The sequence below is a fragment of the Triturus cristatus genome, chromosome 12 (genome assembly GCF_964204655.1).
Source record: "Triturus cristatus chromosome 12, aTriCri1.1, whole genome shotgun sequence".
NCBI lineage: Eukaryota > Metazoa > Chordata > Amphibia > Caudata > Salamandridae > Triturus > Triturus cristatus.
Window position 1 is genome coordinate 94,156,992 of NC_140595.1, and position 23,331 is coordinate 94,180,322.

Below are 23,331 nucleotides of genomic sequence, written 5' to 3' on the forward strand. Positions count from 1 at the left end.
GCCCGAGCATCCGGAGTGCCTGAGCTCCTGCATGAACCCTCTTTTACCTGAAGCCTTTGTCCTAGCAAGACATGCAGCTAAGCACAGGAGACAACTGTGTTTTTGGATGTTTCATCGGGGAGCTGTGAATATGGTAAATCCTGATTGCTGCTCTTAAGACAGACTGTTGGTCTGCAGCAATTATAATAACATATATGCCTAAGGCCAAGCCTGCATTTAATGTTTATGTACTTAGAGGGTCATTTAGGGTTGGTGGACAGGCTATTGGCCAAACTTTGGCTTGTCTGCCATATTTAAAGATAACCGACTAGTCCATGTTTTTTTTCTCTACAAAGTGACAGCTGGTCCACCTTGTCAAGACATCATTAGTTAGTCTTTTTCTCTACCCAATGTGGAGTTTTCTTCTTGAAAACAAAAAATGTCTCAGCAGTATTCAGCGTTTTCTCCAAATGTTTGGGAGACATTTCACCATACTATGGTGGTTCTGGATATGGGAAAGAAGGCGATTTGTTCCAAGAATGTGTGACTGGCAGGAAAGACTTGTATGTCTCATCATCTAATGAGTGTGTCTTATAATTCTTTTTATCAGGAAGTAGTCATACCCCATTATCCAATGATATGCATGGATACTTGGTGAGTCACCTTATTCGGGATTCCAGATTGGTGGATGAGCTGCATGTGCACACAGCCATCCAAGAGGTGTGAATTCAACAAATTGCTGGTGATATATATTTTTTCTTTGCTGGTTTTTTACTTCCACTGATTTTGGTGCAAGCATAAAAAAACATTTTAGTCACCCTATATACCGAAGTGTACCCAGTGTTTCTGATCTAATAACATTAATTATATTATTGTTTGTGTGAGAGTAAATCCACATAAGGAGCGAGCACTACAATGCGCGTCTCCAGGAATCATTCACCCAGCCATGTGCTCCGAAATGGGCCGAGGAAACTCGGTGACTGCACATGTGCATCACAAGAAATGAACAAGGAAAAACCTCATTCACTTACCAGCGGGGTCTCTCTCTGCCTGATAGGGCCATTCTGCTGGGGCCAAGTTCTGCTTTTGTCGATGAGGCGGCTGGAAGATCACACCACAGGGCTGTGTGATATGCACAGCTGGATGTAGAGTGCCTGTTATTGACGGCCCTTCCTACCCACGCTGCTCCAGTATCTCCACCATCACGCCGACTTGTGCTAGATTCATGTCTGTTCTTGTATTTGGAAGTCTAGTAACTCACTGTTTTAGGGACGTTTAGGGATATGTGGCCATCCTGTTAGAGCTGCTAACATTGACACAGAGGAACCAGTCGCAAATTCTTGTCGCATTTCAATATCCTGCAATTCTGGGCAAATCGCTTAATCTCCCTATGCCCTCTGGACAAGTTCACTGCATGAAAAACCACAAACAATATGTTTTATGGCCAGTATGCACTGCGACAACACACTATAAGCAGTAGGACTGGATTAATCGGAATTTTGTGTAAGATCGCAGAGTAACTAGTCCTGCATCTCGCATTTATTCTTGGGGAGGGGGTAAGGCATCATTCATTCGCCAATGTTTACCTTGTTTCTTCTGCTATGAGAGATTGTTTTATGTGCAGACAGACAAATGACCAGCAATGAATCACAAGACATTTGTTGCTTACCATATATTTGTAAAGCGTGAGCATATCACCCCTTAAGGTTTAAAGGCGCAGTCAGAGGGGATTAAGTGAGCTATTGCCCAGTCATATATTGATGAGCTGGCGCCAGGGATCGAATCGTGAGCCCCGGTCTATAGAGTCACCCGCTCTGGCTGCTACGCCATACCTGTCCCTTGGTTTGGACATCTCACCCGATTTCCATATGATCTGTGTATGCATCTACTGCAAATCGTGTATTGTGTTCACAGTTTTCATTGTTCACACTCTGCAACAACTACTTACAATCATACTAGCATCCAACAGAACGTATTAGACCATCTCAAATCCAACAGACTATTTCTCATGCACTCAAACCGCTTTGTTGCTGTGCCGTACAGTCATAGGTATGGTGCTGTACTCTCAACATCAACTACCAATCAGCAGAACATATACTTATAATTTGCTTTACTCCAAAATATTTTAACTAGATCTCCTGACTCAGTCATGTCCGCAACACAGCTCAGAACCATGTAGTTAGAGTTGCTTAGCCACCTGTAGGAGCATCCACCCCTCCTCACATTAATATCTCAGAAAAGTTAAAAATAAGATACATTAACCCTACCACACATGAACACTATTGAAATGAGGCCATAAAAGCAGATAGCAATGTTGTGAAACAAAATATCCCATCATTATAGACAGTGAACAACCCTTTACCTAAAGAGAACACAGTATGCCACATCCATATACATGCTACACACCAAAAACCCTGGCTGGATCGGACACACTTTTCTTTTCCCTTTAAGCAACGCAAACCATTTCTAAACAGCACACCGGATTGACTCATCTCCACCGATCAACCAAATTGATCTCCAAAACATTTGACAGAAATTGGAGTCTGTGTGAACATGCACGCTCTCTATCTTACAGCCGAATATCAGTGGAGCTAAACTGCAAACTAAAATATCGCTCATCGCATCCCCTACTATCGCCAGTCTAAACATTTCATTGGCAAAGTCAGTAAGATATCTAGGTTTCACTTTTGAAGCTGATCTCTTACTAAATAGCTCGGGGAGTATCGTGATAAGGAATTGTTAACATCTGTCGTGTCTACTACATCCTTTAATGCCACTAATAGCCCAGAACACAGAACCTTAGTTATAGGGGCAGTGGTCAATTCCTAAATTGACTACTGCAGTGCCATATGAGCAGGCCTTCAATCGTAATAAATTGATTTCCTTCAACAAAGGAAAGGCAGCAGGAATAAGATGGATCTAGCTAAAAAAAGATTCTCACAAGCCAGGTGAAATTGTCCCAGGCTTGCCATTAAGAAAAGGATAATGTTCAGAATCAATTGCCCTATGTATAAATGCAAAATATGTATAAATGCACATTCTGAATCAAAAGAAAAAAAAAACCTTAACTGTATAGTCTGTGATTTATTTAATTATGGCTCCTTTGACAGTGCATTTAACTCCCGCGGCTTAACTGTTCATTAAATCATATGTGTCCATGAGACTTAGTGGTCAGCACGTTTCGCGTTTCCATCAATTGCTTCTTCAGGGCCTTCTCGTGTTTTATAATACAGTCTATCCATTCCTACAATACTAGTGCTAGTATACTACAATACTACAATAATATCCAAATTATAGGTGTATAATTAATGCCAGTTTCGAAGTTTGACTCAAAAATGTTTACCTTTATTTTTCCAGAAGAAATAGCATTCTTCTAATCCACACTACGACCCTGAGCCCTGGAATTTTGAGCTATCCACCAGAGATTGGGGGGAAGCAACTTCTTAGTTATTGTACCTCGGCCTATGCTATCCACCAGAGATCGGGGGGAAGCAACTTCTTAGTTATTGTACCTCGGCCTATGCTATCCACCAGAGATCGGGGGGGAGCAACTTCTTAGTTATTGTACCTCGGCCTATGCTATCCACCAGAGATCGGGGGGAAGCAACTTCTTAGTTATTGTACCTCGGCCTATGCTATCCACCAGAGATCGGGGGGAAGCAACTTCTTAGTTATTGTACCTCGGCCTAAATCAAACTTTAAGGGTGGGAAGGACATTTTTGATCATAGGCCTTCTTCTGGACTAATTTCCCTCCTCTTTTTTACAGTGCACATCACTTGAATATCAGGAAAAAAATCTTTTTTTTGTAGTCCTTAAGACCCATGCCAAGAGACCTTTGGGTAGTTAACTTGTAATCAAATATAATTAGTTAATCAGTGAATTGGAGAACCTTGTCTGCAGTAGTAAGAAGCTCAGAAAAGACCACTGAACTCAAAAAACACTAACATTATTTACAAATAGTAGAAATGCACTATGCACTGCTTATAACATAACTTTGTAGCAATACATTATTCTTTTAGGTCAAGCATGCGCTAGCGCATGTGCTCTCGATTGCGTGGCTCTTTTAGTCCATTATTGGCTTGGCACCGGCCCATAGCTTACCATTTGTTGGCATCATTGTCACTCTTCTTTGCTGCCTTCTCATTTGGCAGCACTTGCCATCGTCACTTCCTTTTCTTGCCCTGGTGCATGGACCAAGTACAAGTTAATTAGCATTTGATTAGTGACCCTCCGCTGAACATCGGCTCGCACTGGAATTCAGGTGATATTTCTGATCTATGATGGGGTCAACGCTGGCCACATCATAGCTCTTTTTTTTTTTTAAACCTATTTACTTTATCCCTACTCCCTCCCTGTTTCTTCTCACCCCGTCCCGGGAACTTCTCCCCCTCCCACCTGCCCCGTCTCTGTAATCTCGATCTAAAAAGCGCTATGAAGTGACCAGCACTGGCCACTGTATAGGACTTTTTAAAATCATCCCATTATCCACCCCAAAACCCCCCCTTCCCCAGTAAGCCACCCCCACCTGATATCCCAAAGCCAATAGCTCGCCCAAGGACGAGACTTATTTAAATAGTTTTGCCAATGCTTGTTGACTGTGTTACCAGCCTGTAGACTGCAACAGCAGAGTTTGTTTGAATACTTAAATATAATAGAGCCAAACCAAAGTGATGGTGTTGCCATCAGTGACACATCCTAAATGTATGTTGCTTTTGTTGCTATGTATTAATCTTTGTTAGCATCGTACCCACTTCTTTCGTTCACCAGAGTTGCCGGTATAGTTGCTGCTCCCATACTATGGTTTTAAGAAAAAGGGGTAGGCAAACATGATGAAGTAAATTGCAAGAGAAGCGAAGGTGTGTCTGACTTATGAGACTAACACCAACAGAAGGTAGTGGGAGTCCAGTGAAGGAGACAGCAGCTGGTGTCCTTGGAGGGAAAGTGTTCTGAATTTGTGGCAAACACAAAAATGCTCGGATTTGGGAAGGTTATCGGATGTATGGATGTGTGAGGGTTATTCTTCTTGCATAAACCCTCACACGTCCCCTTAGCCGCTACTTGTGAAATCACATATATTAAGTCAACTGTTAAATCAGCATGCATCCATATTGAAATGTGTGTTTTTTGGAGGCTAAGAAGAAAGAAAAAGTGCACTTTTTAGCCAAATTCAAGGAGGGCCTGTTGGTACACCTGCTTTAGTGTCCTCATGACTCTTAACAAATCACCACAAAACGCTGTACTTCAAACTGATCACTCATAATACCTATTGTAGATTGTCACTGTGTAGGAAATCACCCCTTCTCACCTCCATGTTAGTAAAAGCAATATCAATACAATAAACACATTGTGGCTTTGTTTTAATATATAATTTCTAAATCCTCTATCGTTTGTACAGTTCTGTACTGTATTTGTGTGTATTTGTGTAAGTGTCTATGTATGTTTGAGTGTAGACAATATAGGCGTGTCTGTCGATATATATAGATTTTTGGTGTTGTGATCAGCAATTTCCTCTCACTGTGCATGCACAGTATATACACAGAATAAATACATAGTTTGCAACAGCAATGCAAGTTTCACCCCCCCCCCCACTTACCATCCAACATTCCCCACAAGTGCACTAGATTGGTTTCCCACAACATTAGCTGCAGGGGCGTTTGCAGGCCCTCTGGAGAGTCTCCGACTCGCAGAATGGGGGAAAGAGGTAAGTTGTCAAAACCCCTGAAGTCCATATACCATGGTCATTTTTTTTCTAAATCTGGCTTGTACTTTCTGGTAAAAGAAGAATGATCACCTGCTTTTTATTACTTTCGGTCACTGCTAACGTCAGTGACCGATATGCCTCAGTATTGCGTTAAGTGATGGAGGAAACTTCCATGCCACGCTCACTTCGTTGGTCTCCAAACCCTCCATTGAACTCTTTATTCTCATCATGCTTTCATTGTCTATTCCCTGATCATCTGTTTGTTGCTGGTAACATAGGTGAGGCTCCACCCACTCGCGCCTCTGCTCCCGCCATCACCAGCACGGCGCCATTCCCAAGGGTCACAGGTCATTCCCAGACAGGCGCTGCCCACGACGACCTCCCTGCCTTTGGGAATCCGCTGTCTACCTTGCGGATAGCTGTGAAAACACAGGGTAAGCGGGTTTATATTGGCCACCGCCCCGGCTGTCTGTGTCATTAATACTTAGACCATGCTTCGTAGATGCTTCTGCTGCCTGTCCTGTTACCCTTTCTTCTGTGGCAAGTCCTGGTCTCCTGCCCTCCGTTTCTAGCCCCATAGGTCTGCTGCTGCAAAATCTAACACCAGAAATGGCTGCAACCTCATTCGGAAGCAACCTTATGCATCTGTGTCTCTAATCAGGAGAACATTTCTCCATTTTCTACTAATATTAAGACTTAAGGGTATTGTAGGCTTGAGGATCGGAGAGGTAGAAGGTAGCCCCGTAAGAATCCACTAAGACAGCATGGGCGTGCCGCAGTGCCCAAGTAGTGCTCCGTAATAGGGTAGTACATCTGTTCCTAGAGGTTACAAAGATGATGTGTGACTTGTCCCTATAGTACATAGTTCACAAAAGTAAGTTAATGTGGATGTCTTTATGTTGCATAGAACTGCAATTAACCGCTGAGTGACCGGAGGTAAAAAGAGCATGAGGTTTCCTACTGGACAAAGGTAACATGGCTACCCCCCTATGGCAGCATGATAAGGTATAGACCGAGGGGTGAAATGAAACGAGGGCCATGAGAGCACCAAGGTTAGCTTCATAGAATGGTGCCTAGGGATAAGATAACCAGACTAGATTTCAATCACCAAAAGATTCAGTATGTGATTGTCTCATGGTGCCCAGAAATAAGAGAGCATGACTGTTCCTCCAGGGCACAGAGAGGACCTGGAAGTCCATTTAGTCTGGAGATGAGATAGTATGGACTGTCTCTAGTGTCCAAGAAAAAGATGATAGTACCCAGTGTTACGATAATATTGTTACCTCGCTAGTGTTAAAACTATGAAATAACTTGGCCGGCCTTAGAGTACACGTAGGCAGAATGATATGGCTACTTGTATTGTGTCCAAGTAGTAGGCCATAGGCCATACCTCATACCTGTACACATATAGTCTACATGGATGGCCATGGATAATATAAAATGGCCATCCACATATAGCCTGCATGGTTGGCCGTAGAGACCATCACATGGTTCTGCACATAGTCTATGTAGATGGCCATATATTATAATATTGCATTAATTTATACATAGTCTACATTGATGGCCACAATAATATTATATGGCTTTCAACATAGAGCCTACATGTTTGGCCATAACATAGCGTGGTCCTCTGCAGTCTTCATGGTTGGCCACAGATAACATAGCGTGGCCCTCTATAGTCTCCATGGTTGGTCACAGATAACGAGTGGCCCTTACAGTCTCCATGGTTGGCCATATATAACATAGCGTGGCCCTTACAATCTCCATGGTTGGCCATAGATAACATAGCGTGGCCCTTACAGTCTCCATGGTTGGCCACAGATAGTATAGTGTGGCCCTTACAGTCTCCATGGTTGGCCATAGATAATATAATACATAGATAGCCAAAGCTACAATAACATGGCTGTCCACCAAGAGTCTACATGGATGGCCACAGATAGCATAGTGTGGCCCCTACAGACTCCATGGTTAGCCACATATAACATAGTATGGCCCTTACAGCTTCCATGGTTGGCCACATTTAACATAGTGTGGCCCTTACAGCTTCTATGGTTGGCAATAGATAACATAGTGTGGTCCTCTACAGTCTCATGGTTGGCCATAGATAATATAACTATATAGATAGCCAAAGATATAACAACATGGCTGCCCACCAAGAGTCTACATGGATGGCCACAGATAACATAATGTGGCTTTCCACATAAGTGGCCATAATATACGGCTGTTGGTATAGCGTCCTCTTAGTTGGCCATAGTTCACTTGGCTGCCAGGGTAGTGCCCACATAGTTCTATGGCTTTAAATCACTTGGCTGTAAGCATAGTGTTCATACCAAAAATTATGTGGCTGGCCACATAGTGACCAAAGATAAGATATCTGGACTGTCCCTAGAGAGTCAAAATATAACCTGGCTGTCCGCATAGTGCACTGCGATATGCTGCTCGTGTTGTGCTTGCATTGTCGATCTACGTGTACTCGTGCATGTTCTCCTACAACATTATGTGTGTGCGTCCTGTCCACATACGTGAATCCGTATTTTATTAATGTATATTTATGTATCTCATGTGTCACTCAAGTCATAACGCTATATTTCTGTTTCATTCACATTTTTCACCTTTTCCGTGCAGCAGGATCGGCTTTGAAGACATATTCTTCGCTGTAGACGGTGAAAGTGTCTATGGCGCAAACCCAATCTCATGCATAGATAGTTCCCCTAGCTCACGTAGAGGATATTGCACAGTCAGCCGTGCAAATATCCTGTATCATCATTGTCACACAATCAATGTTCTGCCTATTTTGAAATTTTACCTTGTATTTTTGAGGCCACAGAATATATTGTTGTAGCGATTACAATGGCTTAAAGGCGCAATATGTTTATGTTTTGTCTAGGGTTCGCTTCGACTTTATAGGGTACAGCTGGAAACTCTTTTGATGCAAGCACATTTCATGTATATTTGACATGCCAGACCATACGTTAAAGTCTCCATGGAATGGAGATTTCATACATGTGTATATATTTATGTACGTAAATATATTTGTCTGTTTGTGTTTATAGCCACATGGGAAGGTCCCCTACCAGATTTTCAGAATTTCCAATGATATATATGTATATAAATGATGTTGTGCAAAAAGGACGCATATCTCAGGCATAGTTTTTAAATTTTAAGATGCAACATAATTCCTGTGAAATATGGATAATATAGGAGAGGCCTAGTTTCAACCTGCTTCTCTTCCCTCCAGCTGATTAGTCTCTGAGCATAACACTACATGTAGATGATCGTACCACCAAACCACTCTGCTGTGCGGCAAGACTTCCCTTTGTATTAATAGCATCTTCTTTATAAAAACTATACAGTACCTGAGCACTCTAATAGCTTATTTTGTGAACAATGTGTCTTTTTTCCTTTTTTTTTTTTTTTTTTAAGCGAATCATATTCTAAGCAAAGGCCAAAGTTCTGAAATTAGCAATGAAACATTTTGCAATTCTTTGACTGCAGACATCCAGGCTGCCAAGATTTCACTTACTAATTTCGCTAAAGAAGTTTGGAAGAAAACTAATTTTCCCCACTGAACACACCAAAATGAGCATGTAAAAATATAAAAATACATAATAAATAACTCTTGTGATATGGTCCCATATTCCATCGCTGGGTTCAAGTGGCATTTACAGACTACTCAGTCATTAGCTTCACAGTTTATCATGTCACTGAAACCCCTTGATGGCAAAAGATTTCCAAATTGCACAGCTGCCCATTGTGTATCCTCTGTGTGTAAGGAGTGCAGATGGGAATCATTTATGTATTAGTTAGAATATCCGTGGGCACTAAGCAGCCATGGATCAATTCTAGAAACCCCTAGCCTCTATGATCTCCCGCAGGTTAGAGCTTGTCTTCAGTCGTATATATAGACAATACAGTAACTTGGCGGACTCTAAAGTAAAGTCTACATTTATAACAGAGCATAAAGTTTCTTATGCGTGTATCACTTAGCAAACCATGCATTATCTTGTGTCTCAACTCAGACCTTTGTTTCTGTGTTGTCAACAGGAAACACAGCATTTTAAATACAAATTACCTTCATACTCTAGAATATACAGATTAAACACTGAAGTGAGTTTTCTAAAAGTGTTATGTAGCATTAAGATGTACTACTTACATGCTCACACACTGAAGCTAGCAAGGCATTTCAATACAAACTCCTTCGACGAGCAGACATCCTGGTTTGCTAATGCGGTCAAAGAACAAGACGCCCGGTGAGAGAGGACCTACAATGAATATCTTATTTCAATCAGTGGGCTTTGTCATAAGATGTTGGCATCACATGAGTAACCAATTATCAAAGAGGAGTTATTTGATGTCCTTGAGGATTATCCTTCAGGCCAATAAGGGCCATTGTTGGTTATCTAGCCAATAAGGGATAGTGCTGCTCGCGAGCCTGTCTCCGCCTTGTAGTGCAGAGGTGTGGAAAGTACTGTACAGTTACTGCATTAGGAGCACATGCAGACATTTGGACTTGAATCCTCTCTTTTGCAAGAATTGTTTTGCAGGGTTTGCTGCATCTCCGGGGCAGAGACTGGACGGAATATCTGCGTTTGTAGCATATGTTCTTGTAGGACACATAGGGTATGTTTCATCGAGTACGGAACATTGTTTGAGGGAGCAAAGGACAATTATTTGTGCCCTTGTGATCCAGAACACACGTTCTGCTGCTGTGCTGATGTGTAGATTCTTAAGATTGCCCTGTAAATGCAGTGTTTTGTTGTTCGGTACCTTTTCGGCCAGAACTACACCCAACTCTATTGCTGCAAATGGTACATAGGTCCCCTGGGTAGTGAAAAACTTGCATTGGTGCCTAGCATAACTTGTTTTGTCACCAGAACTTGTTGCACTTGTTTCCATGATTATACTGAATATTCAATTTTGTTGCTTTTCTGGGTTAATTCAGATACTCCGGTGCCTGTGCCGAGTACTAAATTCAGGCATTATTTGCCAGAAAAGCCTGCTGGGAAGGTTACCTCCTGATACTGCATGATGGGAACCCTCAGGAAGGTTAATATATCTATACACTTGGCTAATAAGCTTGCTTGCTTTAGAGCATCATCCCTAAGATATTAAGATTGTAAATAAAAATGGAAACCCTAGGCGTACTACTCAGCCAGCAAGACTTTGCTAACCATTAATAGAGTGCCCATTCCTAACTGTACATTAAAGTGCCATGCACTGCAGACAACTTTATATATGGATCTAGAATGGGCCTTATTCAAACTTGATGACCGCCATGAAGTTGAGTCGAATAAACATTAACGGAGGAACATTTGGGTCTTTTATCTGAGAGTGACTCAACAATATGAAAATAAATAGTATCTCCTCTGGTCTTGCATCATCCATTGATTCCCTGAGCTTCATCATTGACTCTTCCTGGCGATCAAGAACCTCTCATTGCTAACTAAAAGAAAGCAACTGGGAAGCAGAACGTCTAGCGACGAGGCAGCTTCAGAATTGCTACTTCAGGGAAGCCACAGGAAACCGAGTCTATTAACTGTGAGGAAGCAACAGGAACTCAGAATTGCTACATACTAGAAAACCACAAGAACCACTAATTGCTAGCTCAAAGAAAGCCCCAGGAAACCAGAACTGTCAGCCACAAAGAAGCTGTCCAAGGAAGCCACAGGGAGTTAGGATTGAGAGCGACGCGAAAACGTTAAGAAAAAAAAAAAAAAAAAGAAAAGAACCGCTGGGTACGAAGAAGCTTCAGGAAGCAATCTTAAGTTCTTCGTAGTCCTATGGGTGCCTCCGCGGGTCACGTTTCCATACACATAGATGCTTACAGGCACTCCTGGCATGCTTCCTGTTTGATAGAAACCTAAAGGAAATGCAGCTTCATGGAATTCGAATTGAAATATTTGCGATACTTTTCTCGCTGTTGTCACCTGGCAGTGAAGCAAGAGCAACAAGTCATTCTACCCACTAATAGATTCCAAAAAGTGTGTTATTTTTAGGTTGAGCCTGGGCAGCGCATGAGCTGCTCTGCGGCATGCTGTATTGGAGTATGGAATAGAAGCCCATCCCACTCCGCCCATATTTGTCATTGGCTTGTGTCATTGCCCTTCGTAAATGCTGGCTTCTGATTTGTTGATAGGCTTGTTAGTCCCTCCTTATCTACATTTGTAACCTCTCATGAGGACTGGCCCTTTTACTTCGGTTGTTACATAGTAGTCTTTTTTAGTCTGTAAGCACTATCTCCTTTAATGAGTTACTCCTACTGCCGGCACGACATGCTTTCCTGGAACATTCAGCGCGCCATGCGTGCTTTCACTTTCCAAGCAGCCCGGGACAATGGTGGCCACTACTTTGAAATGAAATAGGTCTCGCATTTACAAGTTTGAGGTATTGGCATTGTAAATGACAATGCCTTTTAATTATGTGCTAATTAGCAAAACAGATAAATAAAAGTCATTGCCATTTACAATGCCAATAACTTAAACTCTCACAAATGCGAGACCTGTTGCATTGCATATGCTTGTTTTATGTTTTCTTGTGTTCAAACGAAGAAGCTGAGACTAGCAGTAATATTAAGAAGTTTTCAAAATGGGTAGATTGCGCCCACAGCACCTCGGCCTATCCATGCATGTTTTTTGTCCCTACACTTATGTACCTGAGGTCGAATATTCGCGTCCTTTGGTCCAATTGGCTGTCCTCGCATACAATGAGGCCATCCAACTGGGAAGAAATATATTTCTTGGGGTGCGTAAAATCAATTAGAGTATAGTATTGCAATGTTTCCACGTGATTCTGTAGTTAGAACAGTTTCTGCCCCCAAATAATATTAACTCACACCACTATTTATTAGAGCTTGCCTTGAAATTGCATCCCACAGTGCTTCTGTTTCAGTAGCTAGCAAACTCTATATCTTTGTAAATGTAAATGTCAAGGTACTTATAGAGCGCACTGTCACCAGACGGCCACCTTGCGGTGTCGCCTTTGCGGTTTCCTGGCGCTGATACTCATACCGCTGTGGAACCCCTCCTGGCTTTCCCTGTGAAGTGTCCACTCCTGGGCACCCCCAGGGTGAAGCCAGGCATCCTTAGCGCTGTTGGGGCCAGTGTGGAGGCTAAGCAAGCTATTGCCCAGAGTTGCAGCGTGGGGCCCGTGATTAGAATAGGCACCGAGGCGAGAATAGACAGGTCCGAGGAAATTGAGCCGAGCCCCGCCAAGGCGGGAATCGAACCCTGGTCCCTGGCCAGAACTCTGCTTCAGGGTCTGCCGCTCTAACCATTGAGCCACACTCCTCCACTTTCTTTTACAAGACTTCTGCAATACTGGAATGCCTACTTTAGAAGACCTAGATTTATCCCTAAGATGTTCCTGCGTGAAGGAAGCAAAAATGAAAATTGATCTTCCGATAATTCTTATTACAATATTAGAACCACAATTTTTCATAAATGCCCTTAGCCTGCCAGTCAGAAGGAAGGAACCTGTCCTCACCTATGGAGTCTTTAGATTGTGCAGAATATGAAAATGTGTAGATTTAGTATATCCCCCATATGTCTGCTGTAAATATACATATATTTATCATTTAGAGCTTCCGCAACCAGAGTTTGTCTGTTTTAGCAGTCGGTGGATCTTAACCCTAATGCAGCCCTTAATGTCTGTGTCGCTACTGCTGATAGGCCGCCTTCCCCACTCTGAAGATCATATCTAAGTGCGTTAGATCAGGAATACTATCTTTTGTGAAATTTAATTTTAAAAAAAAAAAAAACTAATTTTCCACTAACTCTCCTGGGTGTCCGATAAGTAAGAATAATACTAGCCACACTCAAGTTGATTCACTAAAGTGTGCAGAATTCGTAAAGGATGTTTTTGTAGATTTCCCAACGAACCTGGGGATATACATTTTTATCCCTGAATGCACACTAACATACCATTTTGCATAACCTACAAACATTTCCACCATTGTTGTTCCTGTACCCTTTTATATCACGTGAAAGAGGTGCAAAGGGCAAAAGAACTGAAAAAATGATGAAATCAGAGTTTGTTTTTCAAGCTCCTCATCCATTCTGACTCCCAGCTCCAGTCACTCGACTCCCCTTGCTTCTGACTGGTCCACCTTCTAATCTCTCAGACCTTACATGCTCTACGTGACCTCTGGTTTTTCTAAGCTGTACCATACACCCTCCCTCTTTACACTGAAAGAAGAGTCTGTCTGCGTGCCCTCGACCCTCCGAAACCTGCATCCTGGTTAAAGGAAAGAGAAGAGTGGACACCACACTAACCTACCCCTAAATTCATCTCATGCAGAATGCAACTACATACTTGTACTCAGGAAGGACTATCTAAGTTTTGTACTTCAACCGTACCTCAATGCTCGAATAACCTATTGAATAATAAGGTTGGCATCTTTGTATACTTTCTTGCTTCCCTATAGCCTTTGTTATTTGGGTTGTTTCTTTTGGCAACTTGTTCTTCCACATTTTCCTTCATTGTTGCTTTTACTATGCTACTCAAGTTCAATATGCAATTGTCTTCTATACTGCATTTCTGAACAATGTTATGGCTTATTTAGGTTTTGTATATTTAGACTACTTTTTTTATCCAGTGGAAACTTTGATCTTTTCTAAATAACCTACTCCCACTTTGGTAACCTGCACTGCCTTCCTCTTATCAAAATCGTGACCTTCGTTACTTCTCATGCTCTCCATAAACCTGCTTTTAAATTGTCCTCAAATCCCTTCCACTCATTCACTGAATCTGAAGTAACTCCTGTTTGGGTCTTCTACTACTGATTAGTGTGATGGGCGTACTTTCTGTTGTGGAATGAGGTGTCAATCTGAACACTTCTACTTTGTCTTGCTTCTTCTCTCCAGTCATTTTTTACTGCTTCTTTTGGAATTCTGTTCAACTTTATTTTCCCGTTCCCATTAGCTTTGGGGTGGTGTAATACTGTTTGTTTTGTACTTTCTATCCCTGCTCTCTACGAAGGATTCAATTTGATTATTTTTAGGTTAGTTGAATGCCAATATCCATCAGAATTGTCTTGGGAAGTCCATCTCTTCCAAACAGTTCACCAAGGAACTTAATAACCATTTTACTTTCAATATTATTGACTGTCAGTGTCTGGCCTGCTCTAATACATATCCAGTGAGACAATTAGGGCATCCCCCCTCTCTCTTTCTCCCTCTCTCTCGCTCCCTCTCTTCCCCTCTAAAGGTTTTAATATGTTAAGTGCAACATTCTCCCCAGGATTATCCGGTAGAATTTTTTCCTCCATTTATTGCAGGCTAGCAGAATACCCCCTTATCATGCATGCAGCGTTTTCTTTATTTCTATGTCTAATGATAGCCACCAGTAGTTTTAGTATAATCTTTACTTTGTTTGGCTAATGCCTATGTGCCCCTCATGTGCAAAGGTTATTAATTTGTTTCTGACAATTTGTGGAGTAATCCTCCTTGGCCTACAAAATATCTTTCTAGAATTCTTTTCTCATCAGCCAGAATGTTTCCCCCTTATCATTGCACTCGTTCCTATTTTTCCATTTCTTTCATTCTTTTTAACACTTCTTGCTGTATTGTGTCCTTTTTTATTTCTTTTCTCCTTCCTTAACTCACACCTTCAGTTACTACACACACAACTCTATCTTCATCATCTTCCTCTATCACAGTTCTTTTGTTGTCTTGATAATTGACTATCCTTGACAAATCATCTGCAGCTTGATTCTGTCCACCAGAAATGTAGTCTGTTTTCATATTCACTCTCCTGTACCCCAGTTTCCTATCTGCGCGTGCGACTTGACACTGCTTCTATCCTCTTTTTTGTAAACGCTTCTTTTAGGGGCTTGGGATCTGTCCTTATCATGAATTTGTTTCTCCACAAAGTTCTTCATTCTCCTTTATACCCAATACTCAGCCAGAGCCTCTCGTTCGGATACTAAATAGTTCATTTCTGAATCCTTACTGGTTGTCGATATGATTTGATGCTTATTTCTTTTTTCCTTCTCTTTGTATTAATACTGCACCCACCCCCTGTGTGGTGGCATCGGTCATGAATCTGTTTTCTCCCCTTTAATAGCAAAACTCACTAAAAAGTCGCACATTCTAGTTTATTTCGTCTGCTTTAAATTCATTGTTGCAGATGTTGTCCCACTTGAATTCAGCACTTCTTTTCATTAATTCTTTAGGTATATGTTGACTGCAATATTTGATTTGAATTTGCTAAAAAAAGATTCTTACATCCCCAAGAACATGATCCACTCTTGATGGCACTTAACTAGTTCCCCTGTCAGTCTGATACCATCTTTTGTTAATCTGTGATCTAAATAATAGATCTCCTCTTCCTTGAACTAGCCCTTTTCAATTTTCTATGTTAGACCACTCTGTTGTATCTTTCCTAGTACTCTTCTCATTCTTTAATCATATTATTTGTTCCCTTCATACCCAGGACCTCATCCTGATATCATTTAACCCCTTCTATGTTTTCGAAAACTTTTTCCTGTGTTGCGGAAACAAGCACAGTCTATATTGGACCAAACGGCATCCTTAAGAATCTGAATATTTGATATGGTGGGATGGTGATGTAGGAGTCATTTTACGTAACAGTTCTGAGGTGTTGAAACAGAATCATAAATTTAGTCTTTACCTTGTAAATCAGGGGCTTTAAATGTAATAGATCAGCATTGTAATAAAATAAAGAAAAAAAGTCCCTTAAGTGATCTACATGATAGCACCTGAGTGACTAATTAAAAGGTGCTGCCTTCCGTAACAGCTTCAATTTAAAGTGCTCCTGAAAAGTTCTGGCCTTCATTCCACTGTGATCGGATGGTAGACGGCCCATACCTTCTGCAGTCTCCTATAACGGGATATCGCTTGTGTTCCCCCTATGTCCCACTTCTAGGCCCTGTTGGAGTTCTCATCTTCTGGTGCTTTATCCTGCCATATATCTAGAGAACTTCTTTGTCCCATAATTTTGTTGCAGAAATTTGTTTTGTGCGTATTGTTGATTCAGTTACGGATTGCTATATCAGGAAAGCGTAGAAACCACAATTGAATATTTTCTTTTTTTTCACAACTTTAATATTTTATTCACATATAAAGGACCTCCAGAGTCTAGCTGGCCTTCCCTGTGCCAATTCCTACAGGTTGGTACTGAGGCAATTGTCACTAGGCAAGCTGGTGCAGAAAAGTAGAAATGTGTCAAGTTGATGTGGTTGGGCAACCTCCTATCGCACTGAAAGTCTGGAGGACAATGACGGAAATAATTAAATGTATGTACTACAAACACTACAGTGGGAGATTGATGAAGGACATGGTTACCTCCTGAAGGAAAGTGTGGTGACAATAGAAACACTTAAATATCCGAAGGACTTGAACCCTTCACATGAGATCACTATCATGGGGCAATGAAGTCATGAGGTGAGGTTGAAGGGGTGGAAGACTCAGAAGAAATCTTAAAATGAATTGGTGCCGTAGGTCAGGTGGATCCATGAAGACTTCATCTGTGGCGCTTGTGAGATCATTCTTTGCTCACAAAAACCTGTTTTGTGAGAAGTTGGGGAAAACTCACAGATCTGTCAAAGACTTTATCTATGATGGCAGGAGCACGTGCGTGGTGGACATGCGTATCAGCGAGTGTACAAATCATAGGATTAACCTTAAACGCATGTAGCGCAGGTCCTTTCATTCCTTCATGATGCTCTGTTTTCTTAGTTGTTGTAATTGATTTCCTGAATGTTGATCATTTTTTTCTCTGTACATTCTTGCAGGTGTTAGACAGGAATCTGGGCTCAAGGAATCCACGAAGAGTGTCCACTTCACCTTCCTCATCGGCTGCGTCTTTGTGGCTTTCGTCCTGGGTGCTCTCCTGTCCGGCCTCTTTGTCTCCTGCTATTGCAACCACGTGTTTCAGAAGAACACCATCAAAGACCCCGAGTCCAGCATCCAGCGCCCACTGTCTCTGCGCAGTCTGGCCAAAATGAACGGTCTCCTGGATGGCCAGTCAAAGGAGGGCATGGTGGACACTTCCTCGCCCAAGCTTTACACCACACTGCTCCCAAGTGATAAGGAGCAGTCCAGCGGTGGCACCAAAGAAGGGGGAAAGCCGCATCCGGAGTTGTCTGGCCTGCCTACTCCTGAGTCCACGCCTGAGCTGCCAATGAAAAATATGAAGGCAATCCGCAACCAATGGGAGAGAAACCAGAACTGCAACAACGCCAAGGAGAGGCAGGTGAAGAGCCCCATGTTCCACAGCCCAGTGTCCAGTTCCCCAGCATTTCAGTTCTCCAACCCAATGGTCCTTTCAAGCAGCATCCATGGGTGCGAGTCTTCTCTGACCAGTTACTCGGATGAGAAGAAGATCTCAAATTCCGAACGCGTAATGGTCCGACACTCTCAACTGTATCACCCCATGGGGGTTGAGGTGACCACCCTCGATGAACTTTTAAAGCACCTTCACGACACTAGCAGCTCTCCGAGGAAAATGATGGGCAGTGTGCAAATGACCCCCCAGGCTTTGAGCCCCCACTCTTCCATGTCTTTTGCCAACCGAGTCCAGCCAAACATCCCAGACACTGAAAGCGCCCCCTATTACAGTGCTTCAACTTTGCCACGGGATAGCTTACCCAGAAGGCTAGACATCCCACCCGATGTCTCCCCACAGGCCTGCATGGAAATGCAGTCCCGGAATCCCTCTCAGAGACACTCCCTATCCTCCGCCCAGAAACTCATAAACGTTGGTCATGGGGGAGCGATGCTTTCAAGGCAACACAGTCTGAGCCAGGGTGGAAGGCAGCACCCTTCGGCCATGCTGCTACAGCGCATGCACTCGACGGGCACACCGATTCCCATGGAGCATCATAGCGTCTTCCTTTCCAGGCAGCACAGCTATCCGGAACAAGTACCCCTGCCTCGGAACGGGGTCAAGAGAACAGCTTCCCTGAAGCCAGATGTTTCTCCAAGGCCAATGTTCTTGCCATCCTCTCCTGTGAAGACTGGGAACCAGTTCCATTATTAGACCACTTGATTTAAGGATTCCGGTGGAGAAGAAATCGTCATGTGCATCACTTGCCTTGAATACCCATCAAAGTGCTCCGCCTTTTGCAGATCAAAGAACTCCCCTTCCGGGTTCCTTCAACCAATGGGGAGATTATATTTGGTCAAAGGTATTTCCTTTTATGGAATATCGAATGTGTCAACAGGAAACAATCTCCTTTTAAACAATCCTGGTGCCATGCTTTTTGGAGCACATCAGCTTTTGTTCATAAAGGTAACACTGTTGGGGCGATGTTGTAAACAGAAGCATGTGCCATGGCTAATTGACCATAAAAGAAGAGACTTTGATTGCACAGAGCAGAGTGGAAGAACCTCCAAGGTCTACTTTCTGTTGACCATCGACCTTCAACATCAACACTTTGGATGATGCAAGAAGGAGGAAGATCCCTCAAGCTTTCAGGTCAGCGCTGTATCTCTTCTGACACCAGCACCGTTGCGGATAATCTTGGGTTCATCATTCAGCTAAGATGAGCTTTTAATTGAAAGAGAACGGCCATGTTGGACATATCGACGATGATGGAATGTCCTGTGCTATTGTTCGTTGATTTGTTACATTGTCTTCATGCATTGCAGCGGATTCTCTATGGAAGCCCATTGTCAGCTTGTTGTGTTTGGGGAATCTCAACAAAGAAGAGCGGATCAAGATGGCTGTGGTGCTAAGAAATTCTGTAGCATGTGATGAATCTTTCTGCTGGACGGCCCCTGAACAGGAAAGCAGTATTAAACGTCAACTTTGCAGAAACTAGTGAAAGAATGTAAAAGTTATAGAGACACCCTGAGCCTTGTGGATTCTATAAATACACCATGTATATATGTGTATATGCATATGTATGTGTATATATACACATCTTTTGCAGTGTAACTCCATATAAAAGGAGGGGATATATCCTACTGTGTAGGGCGAAAAAACTCAGCAATCTAAACAGTACTGAAAATGTGTACATTTTAATAGCAGGAAATGATGTGTGTTGATACCGGACTGAAAGTCTTTATAGCCCAAACAAATCAAATTGGGAAGGTCAGATTTTTTAAAAGAGGACAGCCTAGCCCTGTGGAGTGAAGTTCACTTTCCATGTCCTACCACGGTCCTCCATATTGGAACCATTGCAGTGGTAACCTGGTTTCATGTGTGGAAAATAAGTGACCGGACACAGCGCACAGACCGACACAGCCACCGGAGTGAGTCATGTGGCAAGGCCCGGATACCTCAGAGATATGTTATCCATCCCACACCGAAGAAACCAAATACACCTAATACATACTCGTCCATTCCCAAGCATAGACCACCAAACACACCTGACCAGATATTTAGTTCGCCACACGTGAGGTTGACCACACCATGCCAACCTTTTAACCAACGCACAGGTCAGTTAAATAAGAAGTTACCCAAATAGTCATTGTATGATATGTTTGTCTCTTCGACATAATTGTAATCAGGAATTTGAGTGGCCCGTAAATCAGTCAAACCAAATAGTCCTGCCCATGCTGCCATACAGCCATTCACTAGACATGTGGCCACCTCTGCAAACACTGTAGCAGATACCAGGTCACCCAGGTGGACATCAGCAGGTACAGAATCATTCAGTCCTCCTGTTGAGTGGTCCCCTAGGGACGCACTAGTGTAGCTATACGGCTCACATAGATACTGGCCAAAGAGATAAATGGTCATCCTGAGACAGCTGTGCGGCTCTACTACAATCTGGAGAAGCAGGACACATTGAACCAGGGCTCTGGTGCCTATCCAGCAAGATATATTATCAACAAAACACCAGTAGGATATGTGGGCCATTCAGACATAAACCCAATGTAGTTTGGAGTCACCTGGATACCAACAATGTCAACCTGGATACCAATTCCCCCAAGTAGATATTTGGCCTCCCGGATCCCCACTAGACAATGGACAACCGAGACACCTTCACAGATATTTGGTAAGACAAAGAGCAAGACATGGACCCAGCAGACACACAACCCCTGTAGAATTTGATCTACTTGGGATATATCAAACTAAGTAAGTGAGTCACCCAGACATACCCCCAACTACCCACGTTAGTGTTATCTCAGCACCTACCTGGCCAAACAAAGGGCTACTTGGACTTAAGCAACAGCTGACCATGATTGTAACAGTGATACGTTCAACTAATGTTTGGTCACAGAATTTCAAACTAAATTAACCAAACCACTAGTTTGTGTATGTGTGTGCCTTATTTACCCGTGGGTGTCGCAGTTTGAGAAACCTGCTTGTGCTTGTCTATCAAGCGTGATCTTGTTTTAAGGTGTGCCATTGGACAGAGAGCTATTGAAATACATGGTTCAGCACCATCGCAAAGCCTCATTTTCTACAGCCGTGGCAACATTGGGATCAGGGATTGGGAGTTGGTGAACACAATTGTGGTTCTCTTTGGTGTGGGAAATGTTGTGCGCATGCCAATGTCACATTGCAGAGTGGGCGGTGCACAGTAGGGTGACTGAAAATGAAAAGTTATAGATGTGCAATAACCTGTCCACCTAGTGTGCCAATCTTCTCGAAAGACCTCAACCAAATCAATTGTACTCCAAAAACAGTAGAAATATTGCAGCCATTGTAGTCCATAGCAGTACACTGTGTGAAAGGTCACATCAGATATATTGTACCTAGTGTACTTCAAAGTATGACTCTGTGGCCACGCCCACAGTACTTTAAAGCACTACACCGGGGACAAGGACACATTGCTAATTCTCTACCCAATTAATGAGGATGGTACCTCACTGGCAGTACTGTGGCAAGGTACTGAACTGTACCCTCGAATTAATATACTAATATCTGACTGTGAGAATCCTTTCCAAAAATACCAGGAGCCCTATTATAGATAAACACACAAGATGATGGACGGAATGTTGCACATTGGCAAAACATTCACCCCCAGTCACAGATCTGGGTTTAATCCATCGTTATTTTGCTCACCACGCCACCCCAGTTCAGACATGGCCATATACAAATCAGTCTGACCTTGTGCCTCATGGGAACAGTCCAGCCCGAACTGCCAAGCCATGTCTTCCCTGGACCGGAATCAAGCATCCTAGGACCGGTTTCGGGGTTTCACTCCTCTTCAGCCAGAATAGCTTGACTCCAGTTGCATCTATTATAGATAAGGCGCAATTTTCCTGTTTGTGCCACGGCGCAGCTTTAAGCAGGTATGCCGGGTGCAAACAGGAACAGTGCGCCCTATCATGTAGAATGCGCTGCCCCCAGGGCAGCCACAAACCCGTGCTGTCTCCAGGACAGCACATTCCAGAGAAACATGGAGCAGCTGTTTAAAAGCTACTCCATGTTTCTCTGTGTAGACCCTCCTGCACTTTAAGAGGGATTTGAGAACCTCTCACAGGCGGATGCAGTGAGTGACTGCACCCGCCTGCAAGGGGATGTCTTGTGGGTCCATAGGAACCCCTTTCCCCCATTCAGACGACTGCCATCAGGTGTCGCCTCCTGACAACTTCTTTGCCTCTGTGCCCACGTCTATACTACAGTGCGGGCGCAGAGGCAAATGGATCCCCTCATTTGCATGTGCCCCGGGGCATGCAAAGCCAGCGCACATTCCCATTGTGCCCCTGGGGCATGCTCTGTAATATGGCCCCAGTTGCACTTACCCGAGAAACTACAGTAGACAAAGGGTCACACCTGAAATAGTCTTATCTAAGGTGTGTCACTGAGAAAGGGTACCACGGGAGACACTCTACCCAAGGCATTCTCAAAGGGATTAAACAACATGGGACGGACTAAACATTAGATGATTTCCAAGACAAGGGCCCACGCCTAGATGCACCCCACTGGGGGAAAATGTTGTACAGTAAATATTATACTCTGTAACGTCACTTTAGGAAAAGTGGGATACTGGAAAAATTGAACCCTAATGAACGGCCCTGGCAAAAGTGCATCCCTATTAATGCTTGTACCCCAAAGCGCAGTAATGGGGTTGGTCTACACTGGATTATCTGCAATCAAGGCCGGCTTAGGTTGGATGACGGTGAGAGAGTGATGCAAGAGAGTTTTAAAAAAATATATATATATCAATTCTGAGACTAAGTGCAATGCCTATGAATCTCCGTAGACGACGCTTGCAAACTACTAAGCTTGAAGGCTATGAGTGATACATTTCGGATGGTTCCTGCATCGTGGCATAAATAATCTTTCAGTGGCGGAAGCCCGAGTAGAACATTCCCGAACAAGCATTTTTTTTATATAGATGAGATGAGTCTGCCAAGTTTAGCAAAAACACCTCTCTTGGTGTTTGAGATGCCTGGACAGGTACATGAATTTACAAACGAGGAGTTCTACTGTCACCCTGTCTTTCCCATCTCTACTTGACCTGATCTCAAGTGCCCCCCACAAATGGACTGTGGATATGGAGTCCAGGTTCACCCAGTGTTACCGGCTGCCTGATACCTCTAAAGGGGAGAAGTCTTCGGTACAGAACCAAGATCTGGAAACAAGTTGAGTCGGGTGTAGGTGAAGGCAGAAACCAAGAGTAGAGCTCGGTCACTATGACACGTAGCAGAGTAAAAGCATCAAGAGCTTTCCGTTCAGGGTATTGGATCCTTGAAGTGAAGATCCACATTTCCATTGGTGGATTTGAGTG

At 43.1% G+C, this 23,331-nt stretch overlaps 1 protein-coding gene across 4 annotated transcripts in view; it reads left to right on the plus strand.

Moving 5' to 3' along the window:
• The window catches only part of SEMA6C (semaphorin 6C), a 341,729-nt gene extending 320,829 nt beyond the window's left edge, over positions 1 to 20,900 (plus strand). For 2 of the 4 annotated variants that reach the window (XM_085638745.1, XM_085638746.1), the window contains 2 exons: positions 5,960 to 6,115; positions 17,434 to 20,900. In XM_085638745.1, the coding sequence (XP_085494871.1) occupies positions 5,960 to 6,115; positions 17,434 to 18,680 (1,403 nt within the window). In that variant the 3' untranslated portion in view covers positions 18,681 to 20,900. The remainder of the gene's footprint in view (positions 1 to 5,959; positions 6,116 to 17,433) is intronic. The other 2 variants (XM_085638747.1, XM_085638748.1) reach the window with 1 other exon arrangement.
• Positions 20,901 to 23,331: the final 2,431 nt, after the last annotated feature.